Genomic DNA, 18,784 nt, shown 5'->3' on the forward strand with positions numbered 1-18,784 from the left:
CCAAAAGGCATTACTTTATAACAGTAAGTCCCCCTGTCTGTTATAAATGAAGTTTTTTCTTCATCTATAGGATCCATTTTGATCTGACTATACCCTGAATACGCATCTAAAAAGCTTAATAACTCATGTCCTGCAGTAGCATCAATTAGTTGATCTATATGTGGTAATGGAAAAGAATCTTTAGGACAAGCTTTGTTAAGGTCTGTGTAATCTACACAAACTCGCCATTTACCATTCTTTTTCGGTACTACAACAGTATTAACTAACCAATTAGGATACTTTACCTCGTGGATAGACCCAATTTTTAATAATTTTTGGACCTCATCTTGAATCACCTTATTTTTGAAAGTTCCTTGCTTTCTCTTCTTTTGTTTGACAGGTGGATATGATGGGTCTTCATTTAACTTGTGAGTCATTACTTCTGGTGGTATTCCTGTCATATCAGAATGGGACCAAGCAAAACAATCCACGTTAGTTTTCAAAAATTCAATCAACTTACCTTTCATGTCAAGGCTTAGGTTGGCCCCTACGTAGACTTTCCTTTCAGGCCATTGTGTAAATAACTCTACACCCTCCAGCTCTTCAATCGTTTCTTTGATATTTTCATTTTCCTCTGGTTCTTGAATGGAATCGGGTCTTGAGTCCATATCTGTTCGCCCTTGTTCAGTTGAGGCTTGTGTTGTGGTTTCCTCAACTGGATTCTGTAACTGCTATTTTCCTTCGTTTCTCATACTTGAATCAGCTACAGAGTTGATGCTCCTGGACGTCTGTTGATCCCCACGGATTTGATATATTCCCCATGGTGATGGAAATTTTATAACTTGATGCAAGGTAGACGGTATGGCATCCATCTCGTGGATCCATGGTCTCCCGAGAATCATATTGTAAGCCATTTCCAACTCCACCACCTGAAATTTTGTATCCTTGACAACCCCTTCTGCGAATGTGTAAGCGTTACCTCCCCTTTTGTCACAACGCTTGGAATTGTCGAATCCAGACAAAGTATGCGCCTTTGGTACTAATTTATCTTCAGCTTGCATCTCGTGTAGTACTCTTAGCAGGATAATGTTCACGGAACTACCTGGATCAATCAAAACTCGTTTCACATTAGTATCATGTACAAGTAGAGATATTACCAGTGCATCGTTATGTGGAGTTAACACGCCATCCGCATCTGTATCATCAAATGTAATACTTTCTTCCTCCAAAACATGTCGAACCCGCTTCCCGTGGGTAATTGTGACTTTTGAAACTTTATTGGCTGCTGTGTACGTCACACCATTAATTTCTTCACCTCCGCTTATAACATTAACGGTCCTTTTGGGAGAAGGCAGTTTAGGGGGCTCCTGCCTATTCTTCATGTATGCTTGCTTACCTTTCTCACTGAATAATTCTGTGAGATACCCTTGCTTCAATAGATGATCAACTTCACCTTGTAGCAACCTACAATCTGCCGTTTTATGACCATGATCGTTGTGAAATTCGCACCAGTGATTAGGATTGCGCCTGTTTGGATTTGATCTCATTTCTTTTGGCCACCGCACCTTATCACCCATGCTTCGTAAAATAGCTACGAGCTTGGATGTGCTTACATTAAAATTATAACCGCCAAATCTTGCCTTCAAGTTTCTATCATCATCCCGCGACTCTCGCATGTTACGATCATTCCCAAACCTTGATGACGAGCCCGACTCTCTATTCCTCGATCTATGATCGTACCTTGAATTGTCATGTTTTGATCATGAATCTTTTCCCGCTGGGCCCATATATGGTTCATATCTGTTTTTACCGGACCTTTTTTCAGTTTCCGCCCGTCTCGAACTCACTTTTTCCTCTTTTTGAGACCGTGAGATAATATCTTCTTCTATCTTTAGCTTCGTGCTATACCTGTTGTAAACATCAGTCCATGTTGTCGCTGGGAATTCATGAAGACTTTCCTTGAGTCGCCTCGTGGCTTCTGAGCTTTTTTCATTCAAATTACTAGCGAAGGCTATAGCTGCCCAATTGTCTGGTACACGTGGTAATGTCATTCTTTCACGCTGGAACCTATCCACGAACTCTCTAAGCAACTCTGAGTCCCCTTGTTTGATTTTGAAAATATCTTCCATTCTTTTTTCGACTTTTTGAGCTCCCGAATGTGCTTTGATAAATGAATCTGCAAGCTTAGCAAAGTCGGGTAAAAGAGAATACCATGTTAATGCTCCCTTAGTGAGTGTTTCACTGAATTTTTGACCAATACTGATTCAATTTCTTGTTTGGTCAAGTCGTTGCCTTTTACGCCAGTTGTGAATGCAGTCACGTGGTCTCGTGGATCAGTTGTTCCATCGTATTTTGGAATATCAGGCATTTTGAATTTCTTTGGAATTGGGAGGGGAGCAGCACTTGGCTTCCAAGGTTGTTGTGAATATTTGTCCATATCTATCCCTTTGATTACAGGCGGTACTCCAGGTATTTGCTCTATGCGGTCACTTTGCTCCTTGAGCTGTTTCTGCAATGTTAATACTAAATTTTGTAAATCAGAATTGACTAAGTTACCTGGTTCTCCATCTCGTGACTCGCTGGGGATTCCACCACTGCCCGAATTAGCAAGCCCGGAACGAGGGTTTTCCAAAGTGTTGTTATTTGGAATTGGTGTTGGTGGTGCAACAGGTAACTGGCTGGCAAAGGCCTCAAGAGCTTTATTGACCTGTTGAGCGATTAGCTTTTGCAAAGCTTCATTGATAGCTTCATCGTTTTCAAATTGAGCATTTACATTTGAGTGAGATCCATCAGGAGTGCCTTCTCGAGACCGCCGAGGCGAGCTTTGTGGAGAAGGGATCGGGGTGCGATCATCTTGTGGATCCCCATGGAGTTGATGGTTTCCTTGGTTTCCTTGGGTGTTGTCGTTAACATTTGACATGGTTGTTGATGTAACAAAAAAAGGTTAGGTTAAGAAAGAATAGATTATCAGGTTCCCGGTAACGGGACCAATTTGTTTAACCAAAAAATGGAATTTCGCTCAAAGCTTTATTTTAGAAGAACTCGGGTTACTGATAATCAAAGAAATGAATAATGAAAATTGATTTTGCTAATAATAATAAGATGAACAGAAGAAAGCAAAATAAATCAGTGTATTCCAATAGTTTTTCGTGTCCTTACAAATGACCAGTCTTCTCCTTCTTATAGCTATCTCTAATATGTACGTTTCGCCTTTGTCATAATAAGGTCATTATAGACAATTAAATGCATTAAATGCTACGTTACATAATCATTGTAATTTAATATAGATTCTCTAACGTTTCCGGTATTTAATGCTTATTAAATACCGTATATGTACTCTCTTGTGCTGTCAGATTCATTCTCCTTAATTTTTGGATTTAAATAGGTACGAGCGTCGAGCCTTTTGAATATCTGCCCGTGCCTCTGCTTGTGCTTCTGCTCGTATCCATTGCAACTCGTACCTCTTTGCTAATCATCATTTTTTTTTACCAACCTACGTGTCATGACATGTCATCTCTCAATCACTTCAATATATATAAACTCAATTTTTCCCAATACAGTAATAGACATCATATAATTTGATATTAACTAAATTAAAATGACTTAATTAAGACCTGTTACATTTTTCATGAAAACATGCAATGCAAATTAGTACTGTACGTGTTTATAAAATAAATCATAACTTACCATAATATAACAGGTATTTCAGGTCCTATAATGTTTTGTTTAAAGAAAGTTATTAATAACAAGAAGGGAACATTTAACTCACCGTCTCTATATTGTATTTGCGACACGAACATCTAAGACTTTGTCCTCCAACTTCTTGTTGAATGTCTTTGGCGGAATCCACAACAGAACATCTACAGATGTCTAGCTCAATTAGTTGTAGTGTCCTTATATCTGCAAAGTCTTGAGGGATTGAGACCATGAAATAATTTCTCAAGACTAAGCATTCAAGACATGGAAAATGATCACTGTTGGTTTTCCACAGTGCTAGACCGGTCTGGTTCAGGGGATAAGGTTAAGGATAGCGTTGCCATGAAAGAAGTTATGGCAGCATAAGCCATCTTTATCTGCTTCCCGTTAGTCCTATGTATTGTAATGCTGCAAATTTGTTTAAAAAGGTTGCTATTAGTATAATAAGAGAACAGCTTCTGGATATGTTCGAATATGCTAGCAACAATAATAAGAGCACAAAATAATTTCAGATATATACTTCATCAATAAATGAGTTTTTTATCTTCAGTTTTGTTGCTTTTTATTTTCTGCACTCCCTCTATCTCCTTGTCTCCCATTTCTCGCGAAATAGCCATTACATCCTATTTGGTGATACCAAACCACACAATATACCTCAGAAATGGCACTCTTGTACATGGAAACCAATCTTGGACCGATTGTTTCTTGGCCCGTACCAACTCCGAAATTGATCTTGCCCGTAACTTGCTATAACTACTCCAGTTCGTTTCTTGAGTAATAGCAGTGTCAAAACTTAATTTCTGTGCCTCTCCTGAGCTCTACCCAGTTGTTTGTCATTGCAATGCTCAGGAGGTGCAAGACACTCTTATGCTATCTGAACTATTAAGTAAAAAGGGTTATTGTTGATGTACTTGTCAATTTCACACAGCCTCCACAAGATCATTGTTACCACATAATTCTCGCAGGCAATGGGTAATAGATGAAAAAGGAGTTACATATCTGTACTAGTGGAATAATTGCAACGTGGCTATACCGTCTGCTGACTAAGGGAAGACAGTATATGTGCCCTTTACTTACTTCAACGGGTTTCAGAAAGAAGAGAGAACTAGATTAACGTCTTAAGGACTACACATTGTGTTTCCAATAGAGAAAAGCGTTGCTAGAGCAACACAGATACAACCTTGTAAATAGATGGCCAACATACAAAGACAAGAAGGAAATTTTAATGACATTCAACTTGGCCTGCCATTAAAAAACAGCTATACCTCCAAGGGTTGCTGACATTTAGCTACTCATAGTACTAGAGAAAGAGAGAGATTACAAAAACTAAAGAAAAGAAAGACAATTATGGTTCATCTTCTTCTTATGAGATCCCATCATGTGAGAAGGATCTTCATTTGTATTCAAGAATCATGTTGTTCTCTGGTGCAAGTCCAACACAAGCCCTCAATATGTTCTCAAGCATTGCCCTCTGCTTTGAGAGTGCATTCACCACTGGTGTACCTGGTGGTACCTGTTTACCATTTCACAACACAAACATCAAAAACAGGCTTAAAAAATAAATGTAGCTTCTTCATCTAAGAGCTATCATATGTAACTAAACGAGTTACACATTGGATCCCAAGATGTTCAAACATAATTTTAGGCTTCATGTGATGATAATGACAACCTTTGTGGTTCATGTGAAGTCCTCTTTAGTTTGTTGTGACCATGTCTCTACATACTTCTAAGTTAACACGGGGCCACCAATATTTGGGGTTATTAGAGTGAATATGAACGAAAACATAAGTAGCGTCACATTATTGTGTTGGCCCTACCAATCAACTATTCAGTCTTGCAACTAATGAACCAAAACTTGGTAAATGCACATTGCTGGTTTTACTGCTACTTTTAACAAAATGAAGAAGCATCAAGAAAACTTACCAGAGGAGCCTTGGTAAGATAGCTGAGGATAGCAGCCACGGGGTGGAAGGAGTGGAACTTACCCTGAAAATAAGACATGATTCAAGTAATCAACTAGCACTTTAAAGTGTTTGCAACTAAGTGTAAAGGTTAAAAGTCAGAGAGAAAGAAACAGACCTCTCCTTCAGCTTTAAGCTGAATGCGGGTACTGAGTTCAGCTAGAAGGACCAAATCCAAGATAATTGGAGCAGCTAAAAGAGAATCCTCACAAGTATTGTGCAAAACAATGGTGTTCTTTCCTCCCATGAAAATCTCAGATGTGTACTCATCCATTGCCCTCTTGCTGTCTCCCACATATGGCACATACTGAATCCCACAATCCAATGCTACAATTAGTATAATGCCTTGTCTATTTTATCATGTTCTTGTAATTGTGAAAACATGTTCTTTACCTTAATCACAACAACATGGTCAGGGTGCTCTCCAGGCTCATAAAGGATAGCATTGCTTGAAACCATGTCATCAACAACATTACTTTTCGAGATCTCTTTTGAACGGAAAGTTTGAGGGGCAGACAAATTCATTCCATCATTGTTACCCAAATGGTTGTAGCTCACAATTGATGTTGGCTGTAATTTTAACAAACACAAGTTTAACCAATATTCAACTTCCCTTTATCAAGAATCCCATCTTTTACATATCAAGTTTGCTTCATATTACAAGTATTTGTATTTGGTTTTTTAGTGTATAAAGTGGTTCCACATTTAAGAGAAGCACAAGTCATACCTTAATACCAGCTCCAACAAGGAAATCAACCAGCACTGACTTCATCTTGGTTTGCCCACTCTTAAAGTCATCACCACCAATCAATGTGTTCCTCTTGATGGCCAAATCAATGAGGCCTAAGAATTTTTAACCAAAAATTTGTTTAATACATAGAACTAACACACAACTGATTTCCAAAGCAGGTACTTTTAACTAGTTAACATAACTATTTTAATTTGATATTGAAACAAACCTGGGACAAAGGTGTTCTGGGGGCTTCCATTAATAAAAGGCACATTTTCAAGAATACAGGCAATAGCATACAAAGTGGAAGGAGATATTTCAGCTTCATTTCTGTCCACAGAAGCAAAGAGGTTTTCCATAGTATCATTAAGTCCAACAACCACATTACTGTATCTTTCAGTGTTAGCAGTCCACAGGACTACCACCTTATCCACTTTGTTCTTCTCCTTAAACTCCCTAATTTACCAAAAGGACAACACTACATTAGCACACTCTAAAACAAAGAACACTACACACTTTTCTGTCAACATATAAAAAAAAAAAAAAAAAAAAAACCCTTTTACCTAATATCCTTAATGATTTGATCAATTTGTTCTTTCTTGGTTCCTTTGATCACGTTGTTGGCACGTGACCCTTGGTTAGCAGCAATGAAATCAGGGTCATAGATACCAGGGAGTGGGACCATAGATTCCATGTAGGGCCTCAACTGCTTTTGTAGATCAATATCAAATACCTTAGCCCTGGCCATGGCATCTGCCAAATTCATGTCGCTGATGTCCCATCCTCCAAACACTACGTCATCTGGATTGACCTATTTCATTTGTCAATTAACAAAAAATACTATCAACAAATATAAAATAACATCAAAAAGTGCAAGTCCAAAATAGGGGAAATTATTAAATCAGAAAAAAATTAATTAAGATTACCATGGGAAGGAGACTTTTAAAGGGAGCATAGATCTCTTCTCCATTAAAGGACCCAACTCTAATAGTAGAAGCCTGAGTAAGAGAGCCAAAGTAATTGGCTTGTTGCACCTTATCTTTGGTGGCCCATGAAATTCCTCTGCCAATGTTCAAGAACAGACCATAATATAAGGAAGAAATAATTTCTAACATAAAAAAAAAATAGTTCATAAAAATCATGAAAATTTACAGAAAAAAACACAAGAGAAGAAACTTACTCTCTGTTAGCAATAACTCCTCCAGTCAAGGTTGAACCATTGTTTCCACCCCATCCAACAAGCATAACCCTATCAAAAAATTGCACAAAAAAATGTTACAAAACCATAGTAAGCGCAAAATAAAAAAGACCCATTTTTTTAATTTCTCAAATCTAGGGTAAATTTTCAATTTTTTTTACTATAGTAAATGTTAAAGAAATGAAGGATCTGGTATAAGAAAACACATACCCTAATTTGGGAACATGAACATCAGTCTTGAACTCATATTTGACAGTCTTAGGCTTGACAGTCCATTGGTAAGTCCCATTTTTCTCCTCATGAACTAACTCAGTGGTTTGATAATCATAGACAGAGTGAATCTCACTTTCGGTGTACTTAACGTTGGGGCTCTCAACCTTAAAGTTCTCAATAAACATTTTGAGGAAATTTTAGGAAGGATCAAAGGGGAAAGGTTTTGTAACAAACAAAGAGAAGAGCACGCAATGAGTATACTTGAGGCTAAGAGCTCCACTTGCACTGCCAGTTCGTTGAGACATGGCAATGTATATATAGACACGTTCTGCGGAAGTTGAAGTACACATGGCGCTTCGACAGTGGATCCGGTCCCACTTTGGAACCTTGCTATGGCTAGGAATATAAAAGTGAATCTTAGCCATGCAAAAATTTGAACGACATGGTATTTTCTTTGCATTTTTTTCTTTTTGATCAAAGAAAATAAATGATTTGAGTATTGATTAGACTTAAAGTTTATTATGTCTGAAATACCATTTTCTTCTTAGATCTATGGTTCGTATCGCACTAGAGGGTTCCCTTACCTTCTATATTCATGAACCTTCTTATGGTTTCTTGAAAAAAAAAAAAAAATTAAGGGCATGGGCAGAACTAGTACTAGATGTGGACCATATAATTTTGATCTAAACCTGAATTTATTTGTTCGAAATATTGAAATTGCTAAAAATATTGAAGTTCTTAATTAAACTATTAAGAAGTAGGGGTAAGTTATGTCTAGTGTGGGATAATACTGGGTATCTTGTTGTTGTTGTTAAATAAACTAATAACTCAGATTGAGTGATTATAATTAATAATTGAAACTCTAATCTTAAATTATGAAATTAAAATTCTGAGCGAAGAAAATGGCCAGTAAGCAAGTCGTCAGATTGACACGACTGGAGGTGAGAGCGACGAAAAAGATTAGATATGGGAGCTGCGGGCATATACGTGGCAGGATTTATCGAAACTGATTTGTGAACGTTTCATTGGTTTCTATGTTTACAAAAGATACTAAAATTAAATGCATAATAACATATCAGTTGTACAATATATCACAAATCTATACGATTTAAGTCATAAACATGACGACATTAAATATATCTCCTTTTTTTATGTGTTAAGTATTATTTTGTGTTTCTTTTTATTTTATTATTCTTTTATTTAATGTTTTTTTATTGCAAATGTCATGTGCCCAAACTAATATAGCTTAGATTAGACGAGAAGATACTGGAAGTAGCGAGAGGACAGGTGACGGTGACTCGTGAATCACTGAAATGAAACGGCGAGGAAACTTACGCGATCACAAAAGTTAGTGAAGGACACGCTTTTGTACTTGGGTTTAACAACGACACATGGCACTTGAAAGAGTGGAGCGTGGTAAACATCGCGGGCTTAGGAAATCTAAATAGTTTCACGGGTCCAAAACCACCGTTATAACACCGTGTAAATCCTCCCCTGACCCACTGGATCCGAGAAAACGACGAAAAATGGAGGAGATAAAAAGAGAAATCAGTTTTCCCTTCTTTTGAATTTGTGGGTGGAGTTCCCTTTTGTGTTAATCGGATGTTCCCGAATGTGGGGGAGTATACTTGTACGTAACCATCAAACATTGAAGTCGGCTGTAGGATTCTCCGACCTTTATTAAAGATTTCGGATTCAAATTTTAATAAAATAAAAAAAATAATTGATAATAAATTTTTGAATAAGTCTTATGCGATAAAATTTAATTTAATCCAAGCCTCATGATGATATCATACACTTGTGGAAAACCAAAAATAATCCTATCAGTAAAGCTCCCATCTTTTTCTCGGCCTTATTTTCAATTAGTCCTAAATTCATGAAAATTCTGTTATTTACGGGTGTTTGGTATGCAAGAAAATACTATAATTTTTTTTATTTTAAAAATAAATGATTTTCTTATTTATTTTCTGGTGTTTGGTTAGGTAGCAAAAAATATGTTTAAAAAAATATACTAACATGATAGGAAACGAAAGGGTAAGCATACAGAAGGATGGAAAATCGGGATCTAGGGGCTGGATTAATTGGCGATGGCAAGGATTGAGATGGGTGGCGGGGGTGGGGGTGTGTTAAGTAGAAGGAAGTACAGAAACCTCGAGCTCAAACTTGAGCTCCCATGGTGGAATTCAAAAGCTTTGAGAGAGAGAAGAGTTTGAGAAGAGTCAGCTTAGAAATGAATAGTGCAATCTTCATTAGTTCAATGTGTGAGTACATATATACACACATGGGTCCTCCACTTAATACATGTAACAAACTAACTAATTGACAGCTAAGCCAACAACAGTAAGTGAACTGAAAACATATAAATACATAGCTCAATATTCCCCTCCCCCCTCCTAAGTTGGAGGTGAGGTCTTCACAGCCAACTTGATCAACACATTGGAATGTTTGATGCCAGTGAGAGCCTTGATGAGAATGTCTGTCAGCTGGTTATGTGTGCCATTGTGATGCAAGGAGACGAACCTTCTTGAAGTTTATCCCTCACAAAATGACAGTCAACCCCAATGTGTTTGGTCCGTGATCGAGGCCAACCCTGTACTACTACAAAATAGCAAGAGTGGTCGAAGCAGCTTTTACCCGAGAAGGTCGGGATCGATTTCCACAGGGAGCTAGAGATGGGAATTGAGTTTCTATCTAAATTGGAGTTGCGTAATTGTTCCTAATTGCACTTCTAAACATATTTGGTTTTGATATTACTTCTAAATTTATACTACTAAGATGCTAAATTAAGCTAAGAGTAAACTATTGAAGGTTGTCTAAATAGTTAAAAGGCACTAGGGGAGTGACTTTCTCCTAGGTGGACACTTGACGGGTTCTCATGTCTAAGGCTAGGTTGTCATATTTGGGGATTACGATATAACCATTGCACGATTCTACTCACTCTATACCTCACGGTAGTTCGAGTGATTTATCCCTAATTGACTTTCTCAAGATCAATTGGGTATGATCATTTGTGCAAGCAATTGAGGTTCAAGTCGGGTATTACTATCTCTAGGTTTAACCCTTTAATTGGGGCTATCAATCTCTTGAGTACGCCCCAATTCCTTGTTGGATTAATTTTTATAGACTTAGGCTCTCTTTCTCATGAAGAGCCCAAGTCAACTAAGCATAAACTAGTGTTTGCAACCACTAATTCAATATTAAAACCATAAATTAATCCAAATATCAAACACCCATAGACATTCAAGCCTTAAAACACAAGACCCATCAATTACCCACACTAGGGTTGAGCCACAACCCTAGCTGATGGGTCTAGCTACTCATGATAAGAGAGGAAAACAAAGAAATAGATGAAGAAAAACCCATAATAAGTAATTACTAACTAAAACTTGAAGATTCAATGATAAAACTGTCATAAAATTACTCAAAATGGTAAAAGGACACTATTCACGAGCGCAGCTCAGCTTAAAATTATATCTGATGACCTAAAAATGGGAAAAGAAAATATTTATACTAGCCGAAAATTCTGGATAAAAATACCCCTGCGGGGCTAGTGCGGACCGCACAAAATCGAGCGCGGCCGCACTAAGGCTCTTGGCTGAAATTTCTGCTCTCTGAACTTGGCCACTGCGGGCCGCACAAAATGCACCGCGGCCGCGGTGGCTTCTGTTGCGGTGGACCGCATTGGCAATGTTCCTCCAACTTGGCAACTCTCTAAACTTGAGCTTTGCGGACCGCACAAAATCGAGTGCGGCCGCAATGAAGTCAATGCGGTCCGCATGAAATGTTTTGCGGCCGCATTGCTTGGCTGCCTGAAATGAGCACTCTCTGAACCTCCTCTTTGCGGACCGCACAGAATGGAGTGCGGCCGCATTGGTCCTGTTACACTGAGCTTGGACTTGTTCTTGGTACTTGTGCATGTTTCACTCCTTTTTGAGCTGGTTTTGACGAATTGTCACCTCGTTGACCAAACCCTGCAATCAAGTGCAACATGTGAGCCTTTGGGACTATTTTGTACACCTTTCTAATCAAAACTCAAGTAAGAAGGAGTGTAAAATGCATCATAATCCCTAGTTATCAGTACGCTCATGGAACACAGGGTTCCTAACAATGTGTAAAGTTAATTGGCTGTCACAAAACATAGTCACAGGTGTAGGAAAGTGAATAGTCAGCTCTTCAAACAATCTGCATAACCATGTCAACTCCCCAACCACCTTTCTAAGAGACCTATATTCAGCTTCAGCTGAGGAAAGAGAAATGGCTTCCTGCTTCTTAGACTTCCAACTGATAGGACTAGTACCTAGCAACACCAAGTAACCAGTGATAGGATTAAGGTTTCAAGTAGGTATCCTATTAAGGTTCTGGGGTGAGTGTGTCACCACTGCTGTTTATCTTCTCAATAGGTTACCCTCCATAGTGATTGGTTTCAAATCATCATTTGTATGCTTTATTTGCATGCTCCTTCTCTCAGTCATCTGAAAGTCATAGGCTGTTTTTGCTATGCAGCTGTTCCAAAATGTACTGACAAATTTGCCCCGAGGGTATTTCCTGCAGTTCTCGTGGGGTATGCTCTTTCTCAAAAAGGGTATAAACTATATGATATCCAGTCCAAGACACTCTTTGTGAGCAGAAATGTGGTGTTTCAAGAGTCTATCTTTCCTTTCAAGCAACTGAAGTCTGCAGGCAATCCTGTGTTCCCGGTACTAGATCTACTGTCACCTACGGCATCTAATGACACTATGAATCAGCCAGCTGCTTACTCACCTGGTACTTCTAATAGCTTAACTCAGGGGGAGATCAACTCACCTCCTCCCTCTACTACAGTTCATGAGGAGGCATCTCCTACTGAAGCCAATCTAACTCTTCCTAATGCAGCTCATAACTCACCACCACTCAATTCTGATACAGCTCAAGAGCTCAGGAGATCTAGTAGACCAAGCAGACCCTCCTATGTGGTTGCAAGATTATGTTACTAAACCAGCAACTCACACATGTCCATATCCTATTTCATCATATGTAATCTACTCCAAATTGACAACACATTATCAGCATCTACCGGCACTTCACTCAATCATTCCTGAACCTAAGTCCTTCAAAGAGGCTGTCTCAGATCCCAATTGGGTGCATGCCATGAAGCAGGAAGTAGCAGCTCTTGAAGACAACAACACTTGGACCATTGTAGACCTGCCTCCTGGAAAGTCACCTATTGTGTGCAAGTGGATTTTTAAGGTCAAGTACAGGGATTTAAGTAAGGTTGAAAGGTATAAGTCCAGGTTGGTGGCCAAAGGGTACAACCAGAAAGAAGGGCTTGAATACACTGAGACTTTCTACCCAGTGGCAAAAATGGTCACTGTGAGGCCTATTCCTCGATGGTGATCTTCTTGAGGAAGTTTATATGCATATTCCTGAAGGCTTTTGCAGACAGGGGGAGACTCAGAAGGACTGCAAACTCCAAAAGCCACTGTATGGCCTTAAACAGGCCCCAAGACAATGGAATATGAAGTTAACAGAAACTCTAGCGGAGATGGGATTCCAGTAGAGTCACTTTGACTATTCTCTCTTCACTAGAAAAGAAAAGTGTTACATGTTGTAATCTTAGTCTATATAGATGATCCGATCATCACAGGCACCAATCCTAGTCAACTAAACCAAACAAGAGATGACCTACAGACTAGGTTAAAAAAAAGGATCTTGGGGAGCTGAAGTTCTTTCTAGGTATTGAATTTACTAGGTCCCAAGAAGGGATAGTAATAAATTAGAGGAAGTATTCTATAGAGATGATTTTGAATATGGCCTAAGTGGAGCAAGGCCTATTGGTACTCCTCTTGAAAGGAACCAAAAACTAACATCAGTAGACTATGACAATTGGATGAAAATTAATGCAGTAGATGAGGTGTTAAAACATCTAGCAGCTATCAAAGATTGACAGGGAGGTTTATGTACCTCACTATGACCAGACATGACCTTGCCTTTGCAGTGCAGGTCCTTGGCAAATTTATGCACTGTCCAAAGGTATCACATATGGAAGCAGCCTTTAGGGCGGTAAGGTACATCAAGGCTGAGCCTGGTTTGGGTCTCCTGATGCCTGCTAATAGCACTAGCAAACTTAGAGCCTACTGTGACTTAGACTGGGGAGCTTGCTTGCAAACCAGAATATTAGTCACTAGCTATTTAATAAAGTTTGGGGATGCATTGATATCATGGAAGTCCAAGAAACAAGAGACAGTTTCTAGGAGCTTAGCAGAAGAAGAATTCAGAAGCATGGCTGCATGTGTTGTTGAAGTAACTTGGATAATATGACTCTTTGGAGAGCTTGGAGTGAAAATTGAACTACCTGTTGAGCTACTCTGTGATAGTAAGGCTGCAATTCAAATTGCAGCCAACCCAATCTTTCATGAATGACCCAAACATATACACATAGATTGTCACTTTGTGAGGAAAAGAATATTACAAGGAGTTATGAAGACTGAACACATATTTAAAAAAGAGCAGTTAGCTGATCTCCTGACTAAGAGCTTGGGCAAGCTACAACATGACTACCTGCTGAGAAGTTTAGGAGTAAAGAATATGTTCAAGCCATCAACTAGAGGGGGAGTGTTGAAGATGAGTTAGTTGGAAAGCAAGTTGTTGTTGTACGACCCACCTAATGTTAAGTCGTTATAATCTATGTAGGTGGTTAGGCGGTTAGGCGGTTAGAGTAGTTAGACCTTAGTAGAGTAGCGTGTATAAATACATTGTAATTGTATATAGCTAATACAATTGAATGAAGAAGATGAAATTTATTTTCCAGAAATTCTCTCTTTAGAGCTCACGGTGTCTTCTTCCTTACTTCACTCTCAAAACTAAAGCTTCCATCCATGGAAGTTATCATTTGCCATTCGCACACCATTCTATCTACCTGCATCAGTAAGCCAGAATTCTACCTCGGGAAACTTATTCTTATTCTCAACCATCAATCCTCAGAGACAGATGCAACTTACATGCCGAGTTTGTCTGACTTTAAAATTTTTAATGGCGAAACATAAATTTATCTATCAAACAATTATAACTAATAGCACATATGAATCCTTAATTTTAAAAAAGACAACGAGCTTAATGCTAAGGACCTTAAATGTTGAACCTGCTGGATCATTTGGTTGGTTGGATAAAGGATAATAATTCAAAATTAGATGCGAGATTATTTTATCATGCGTTCCCCTGAATTTCAAATGCGGAATTAGTTATATCGAAATTAATGTATACCACATTTCTGGTATTATTCTATCTCTCATTGAGGGTAAGATACTCGGGATATAAAATAATACAATGACAAAGATGCCCTCCAAGGCTCTTCCCCCTAAGTTATTTAAAAAATCTTAGGTTAAAATTGAAAATAAAAGTTTATCGCATCTTATCTAGTATATAGCAAGCACATGTTTTATATTATACCTCGTATATCTCATTTTTAGTCAAATGAACCAAACATCTTCCAATTTAAATATATCCACCAAATAATCCTGTTATTATTTAATTTTTGTTATAAATAGAATTGTATTTATGGTGAATGTCTATATTTAGAGAGATTCTAGGGTTCATTGCTTGGTGGCTAAGTCACCCTCTCCCTATAAATAGAGGGCTCTATTCCATTGTAATTCATCCCAAATCAATAAGAATTCTCTACCTCTCCCTACTTTTCTCTGCAATATTCTTTTTCTTCTTTTATTGTTTCATAACACGTTATCAGCACGAGACTCTAACCAATTGAGTAGAAGCTTTGGGATTGATCGTAATGATTGTCAATTGTTCTATGAATTTCCTTCATGATTAAATTCTGGATTTAAGGTAAGTATTTTACCGTATTTTTCTCTTTATTCTATACTTTGATTTTAAATACAAGCAAAGACAACAAAGTTTGATTATAACTCAAATGGAGTTTGTAAGAAATTATAACTACCTGAAGTGGTAAAATTTCTATGCCTTGCCATGATCATGTGGGCAAAGAATTAAAAATCCGTCCCATTGAATTTGCTCCATTCTCATCCCCTTAAGAGAATGTGATAGCAATATGTGATAAGTCTGAAAGAAGACAAAATTATCACCGTGAAGGTATCAATGGATGTGGACGCGGCAATAGACGAAATTAATCGTCATCATTGTGATAATTAGAATAATAAGGAATCTCAAAATAATCCTTCACTCCGTGAAAGTAATATTTGTCATCGATTTGACATGAGATTTTATAAAGCACATATAGATGATTATGGTCCATTCATGATGTGAATGTGACAACATCTTATTTATGAATACATATTCATATTTGGAAGAAAGCGTGCTAGTGGTATATACCACACTCACCTCTAGAAGGAGGTTTGAGAGGAAATAAGAAAATAATATCATTATTATGGCATGAATGGTCATTGGTCACGTACTTATTGTATGCCAAAATATTTTGGCATTGTGATTATTAAAGATAACAGTAATGCAAGAAACAGATCTTGCATATAGTTTTGACCATAACCATAACGGTATAACTTTCTCTTTAAAAGAGATATTCACCATATTGATGTTGATGAATATGTGGTAGTACCAAATTAATTGAGAGCTCTAGAAGAGCCAATTATACTATTTTGGAGAAAATTGATTATCAATAAGACGTTGTGTTGTAGCAAGTCTCAAAGAAACTTATTGAGTTTCCAAAGTATTCGCGAAAGCGGTTGGTTATATTGAGACTATAAATAAAGGAAAGATTTAATATCTTCTATTACTACAACTTGTAGCAGGGTAATATGTATGTGAAAAGTTACTCGCTTCATTCTCTATTTTGTACTACACAAATAAACGAATACCACAATAAAGTGGATGTTTATTGATATAAAAACCCATATCATAATAAACTTGAAGTTTATTGATAATTGCACACGTCATGGTGTAAATCTGAACTTTATCAATATTGATAATTTATCCAGTTGGCATAACTATTTTAGCCATATTAATTTACGTATGACGTGCAAAAATAAAAGGGAAATCTCATGGGTAAATATTAAAGAACTAGAAAGTTCTTTACGAATTCTCTTATGTTGCATATTCTCATTAATTAATATGCCAACTAAAATTGGGATTGAATCCCATGAATGCTGGAAATATTAAAGGTGAATATGGGCCCATTCACCTGCCATGTATACCACATAAGATGCATCTATGAGATGGTTACATGTGCGATTATTATTAACCCGCAACATGGTGTTTGCGAGGTAACTTGCTCAATAATTTGATTTAGAGCATAATTTCCAGATTTTTTATTCAAGATAGTTCATCTTGATAAGTTGGTTTACATCATAGTTGGTTTAGCAAATGATTTATTAAATGCCTCTACTTAATAGCTAAACAATTGCTTATGAGAACAAAGTTATCTATATCAGTTTGATATACGTTATATACCAAAGTATATTATTTTCTCCCCTCACAAGTGGTTCAGGGTCAGGAACCAAATAATTTCATCTTATTATTATTGATGTGCGGTGTATATTTTGACTAACACCATAACGCACAAAGGTGGATTCTCAAAGTTGAGGTAACAAGTTAGTTTTTCTAACATGAGGGGGAGACATGATAAATAGTTGAGAAAAAGTTACATGGAATGAATTATTATTTATACATCTTGATCCTCGAATAAGATAATATGAACTTGAAGTTCATAAAAGATAATTCATCTGCAATATATTGCAAAGCATGCCAGACGCATTTGCTGACCCAAAGAAAGTAACTATATTCTCATTGCAAATGCTCCTATTAAGTCCTAGAAAGACAAAGTCTATGGTACGGTTTAAGCGTATAGACAATCGGTTTCAAATAAGCTTCTTGATAAAGAAGATGAGCAAATGATCAAAATGATCATAATAAGGAGGCAAATGATCTAGAAGATCACATGACATAACACTTCATAAAATCTCAGGAGAGATTCAGGTACCTGAATATATGAATGAAGAGATCTCTATGTTATGTCTTTATGAAAAATAAGGAGGTTGGAACCGATATAAAATGTTTGTCGACAACATCTATGATAACGCTAAATATATATGAGGATCTTAAGTCTGGAGAAACAATTCAAGTAGAATTTGGTTTCATATGAAAGACAAGTAGTTTTGGACCTGCAGTTCAAACACTTAAAAGTATAAAGTCAATGGTGTGTGCTATCACCTTTATGTATCTTATATGTCTAGCATGACATGAAAACTTGATATGCATCTAAAGTCTATTATATGGCTTATATGACTTAACAATCCCTAAAGGATTTAAATTGCTTAAAGCATATAGAATTCATGGTCATGAAGTACTACATCCTCAATGCAATTTGTGCACAAATGTATCTTGCTATAACTATATGCATGATAATATGATAGCAAGAGTTTTCACCCCTATGTGAAGATATTGAAATGATGATTCCAACAAGATCATATGAAAACAATACATCTATCAGGGATGATGATTTCAAGGTGAAACAAATTCGTTGAAGTTAATATGGCTGATATTGTTTATCAAATATTCACCAACGATCTTTTGAAGATGGTGCACAGGATTGGAATACAAATGCTTAAGGATGTGAATTGATGCTCTCATCAGGGGGAGTTAATACGCGTTGTACTCTTTTTCCCTTACAAGATTTTGTCCCATTGGGTTTTCCTTGCAAGGTTTTTAACGAGGCAACCAAAAGGCGTACTGTTAGATATATGTAATCTTTTCCTTCTCTAGAATTTTTTTCCCACTGGGTTTTATTTTAGTTAAGGTTTTAACGAGGCACATTATCTGTTGAATAGACATTCAAGGGGGAGTGTTATAAATAGATTTGTATTTATGGTGAATGTCTATATTTAGAGAGATTCTAGGGTTCATTGCTTGGTGGCTAAGTCACCCTCTCCCTATAAATAGAGGGTTCTAGTCCATTGTAATTCATCCCAAATCAATAAGAATTCTCCCTCTCCCTACTTTTCTCTGCAATATTATTCTTCTTCTTTTATTGTTTCATAACAATTT

At 37.2% G+C, this 18,784-nt stretch overlaps 1 protein-coding gene across 1 annotated transcript; it reads right to left on the reverse strand.

Annotated features, from left to right (window-relative positions):
- Positions 1–4,761: 4,761 nt before the first annotated feature.
- On the reverse strand, positions 4,762–8,080 carry LOC109215928 (inositol-3-phosphate synthase). Its single transcript, XM_019380051.1, has 10 exons — positions 7,775–8,080; positions 7,547–7,615; positions 7,293–7,428; positions 6,930–7,177; positions 6,596–6,822; positions 6,364–6,479; positions 6,030–6,206; positions 5,755–5,943; positions 5,599–5,661; positions 4,762–5,188 (listed from the first exon to the last, which is right to left on the reverse strand). Exons 1-10 carry the CDS (start codon positions 7,960–7,962, stop codon positions 5,069–5,071), a joined length of 1,533 nt encoding a protein of 510 aa, XP_019235596.1. The 5' UTR covers positions 7,963–8,080; the 3' UTR covers positions 4,762–5,068.
- Between the last annotated feature and the right edge of the window lie 10,704 nt (positions 8,081–18,784).

The sequence above is a fragment of the Nicotiana attenuata genome, unplaced genomic scaffold (genome assembly GCF_001879085.1).
Source record: "Nicotiana attenuata strain UT unplaced genomic scaffold, NIATTr2, whole genome shotgun sequence".
In the NCBI taxonomy this organism is placed as follows: Eukaryota; Viridiplantae; Streptophyta; class Magnoliopsida; order Solanales; family Solanaceae; genus Nicotiana; species Nicotiana attenuata.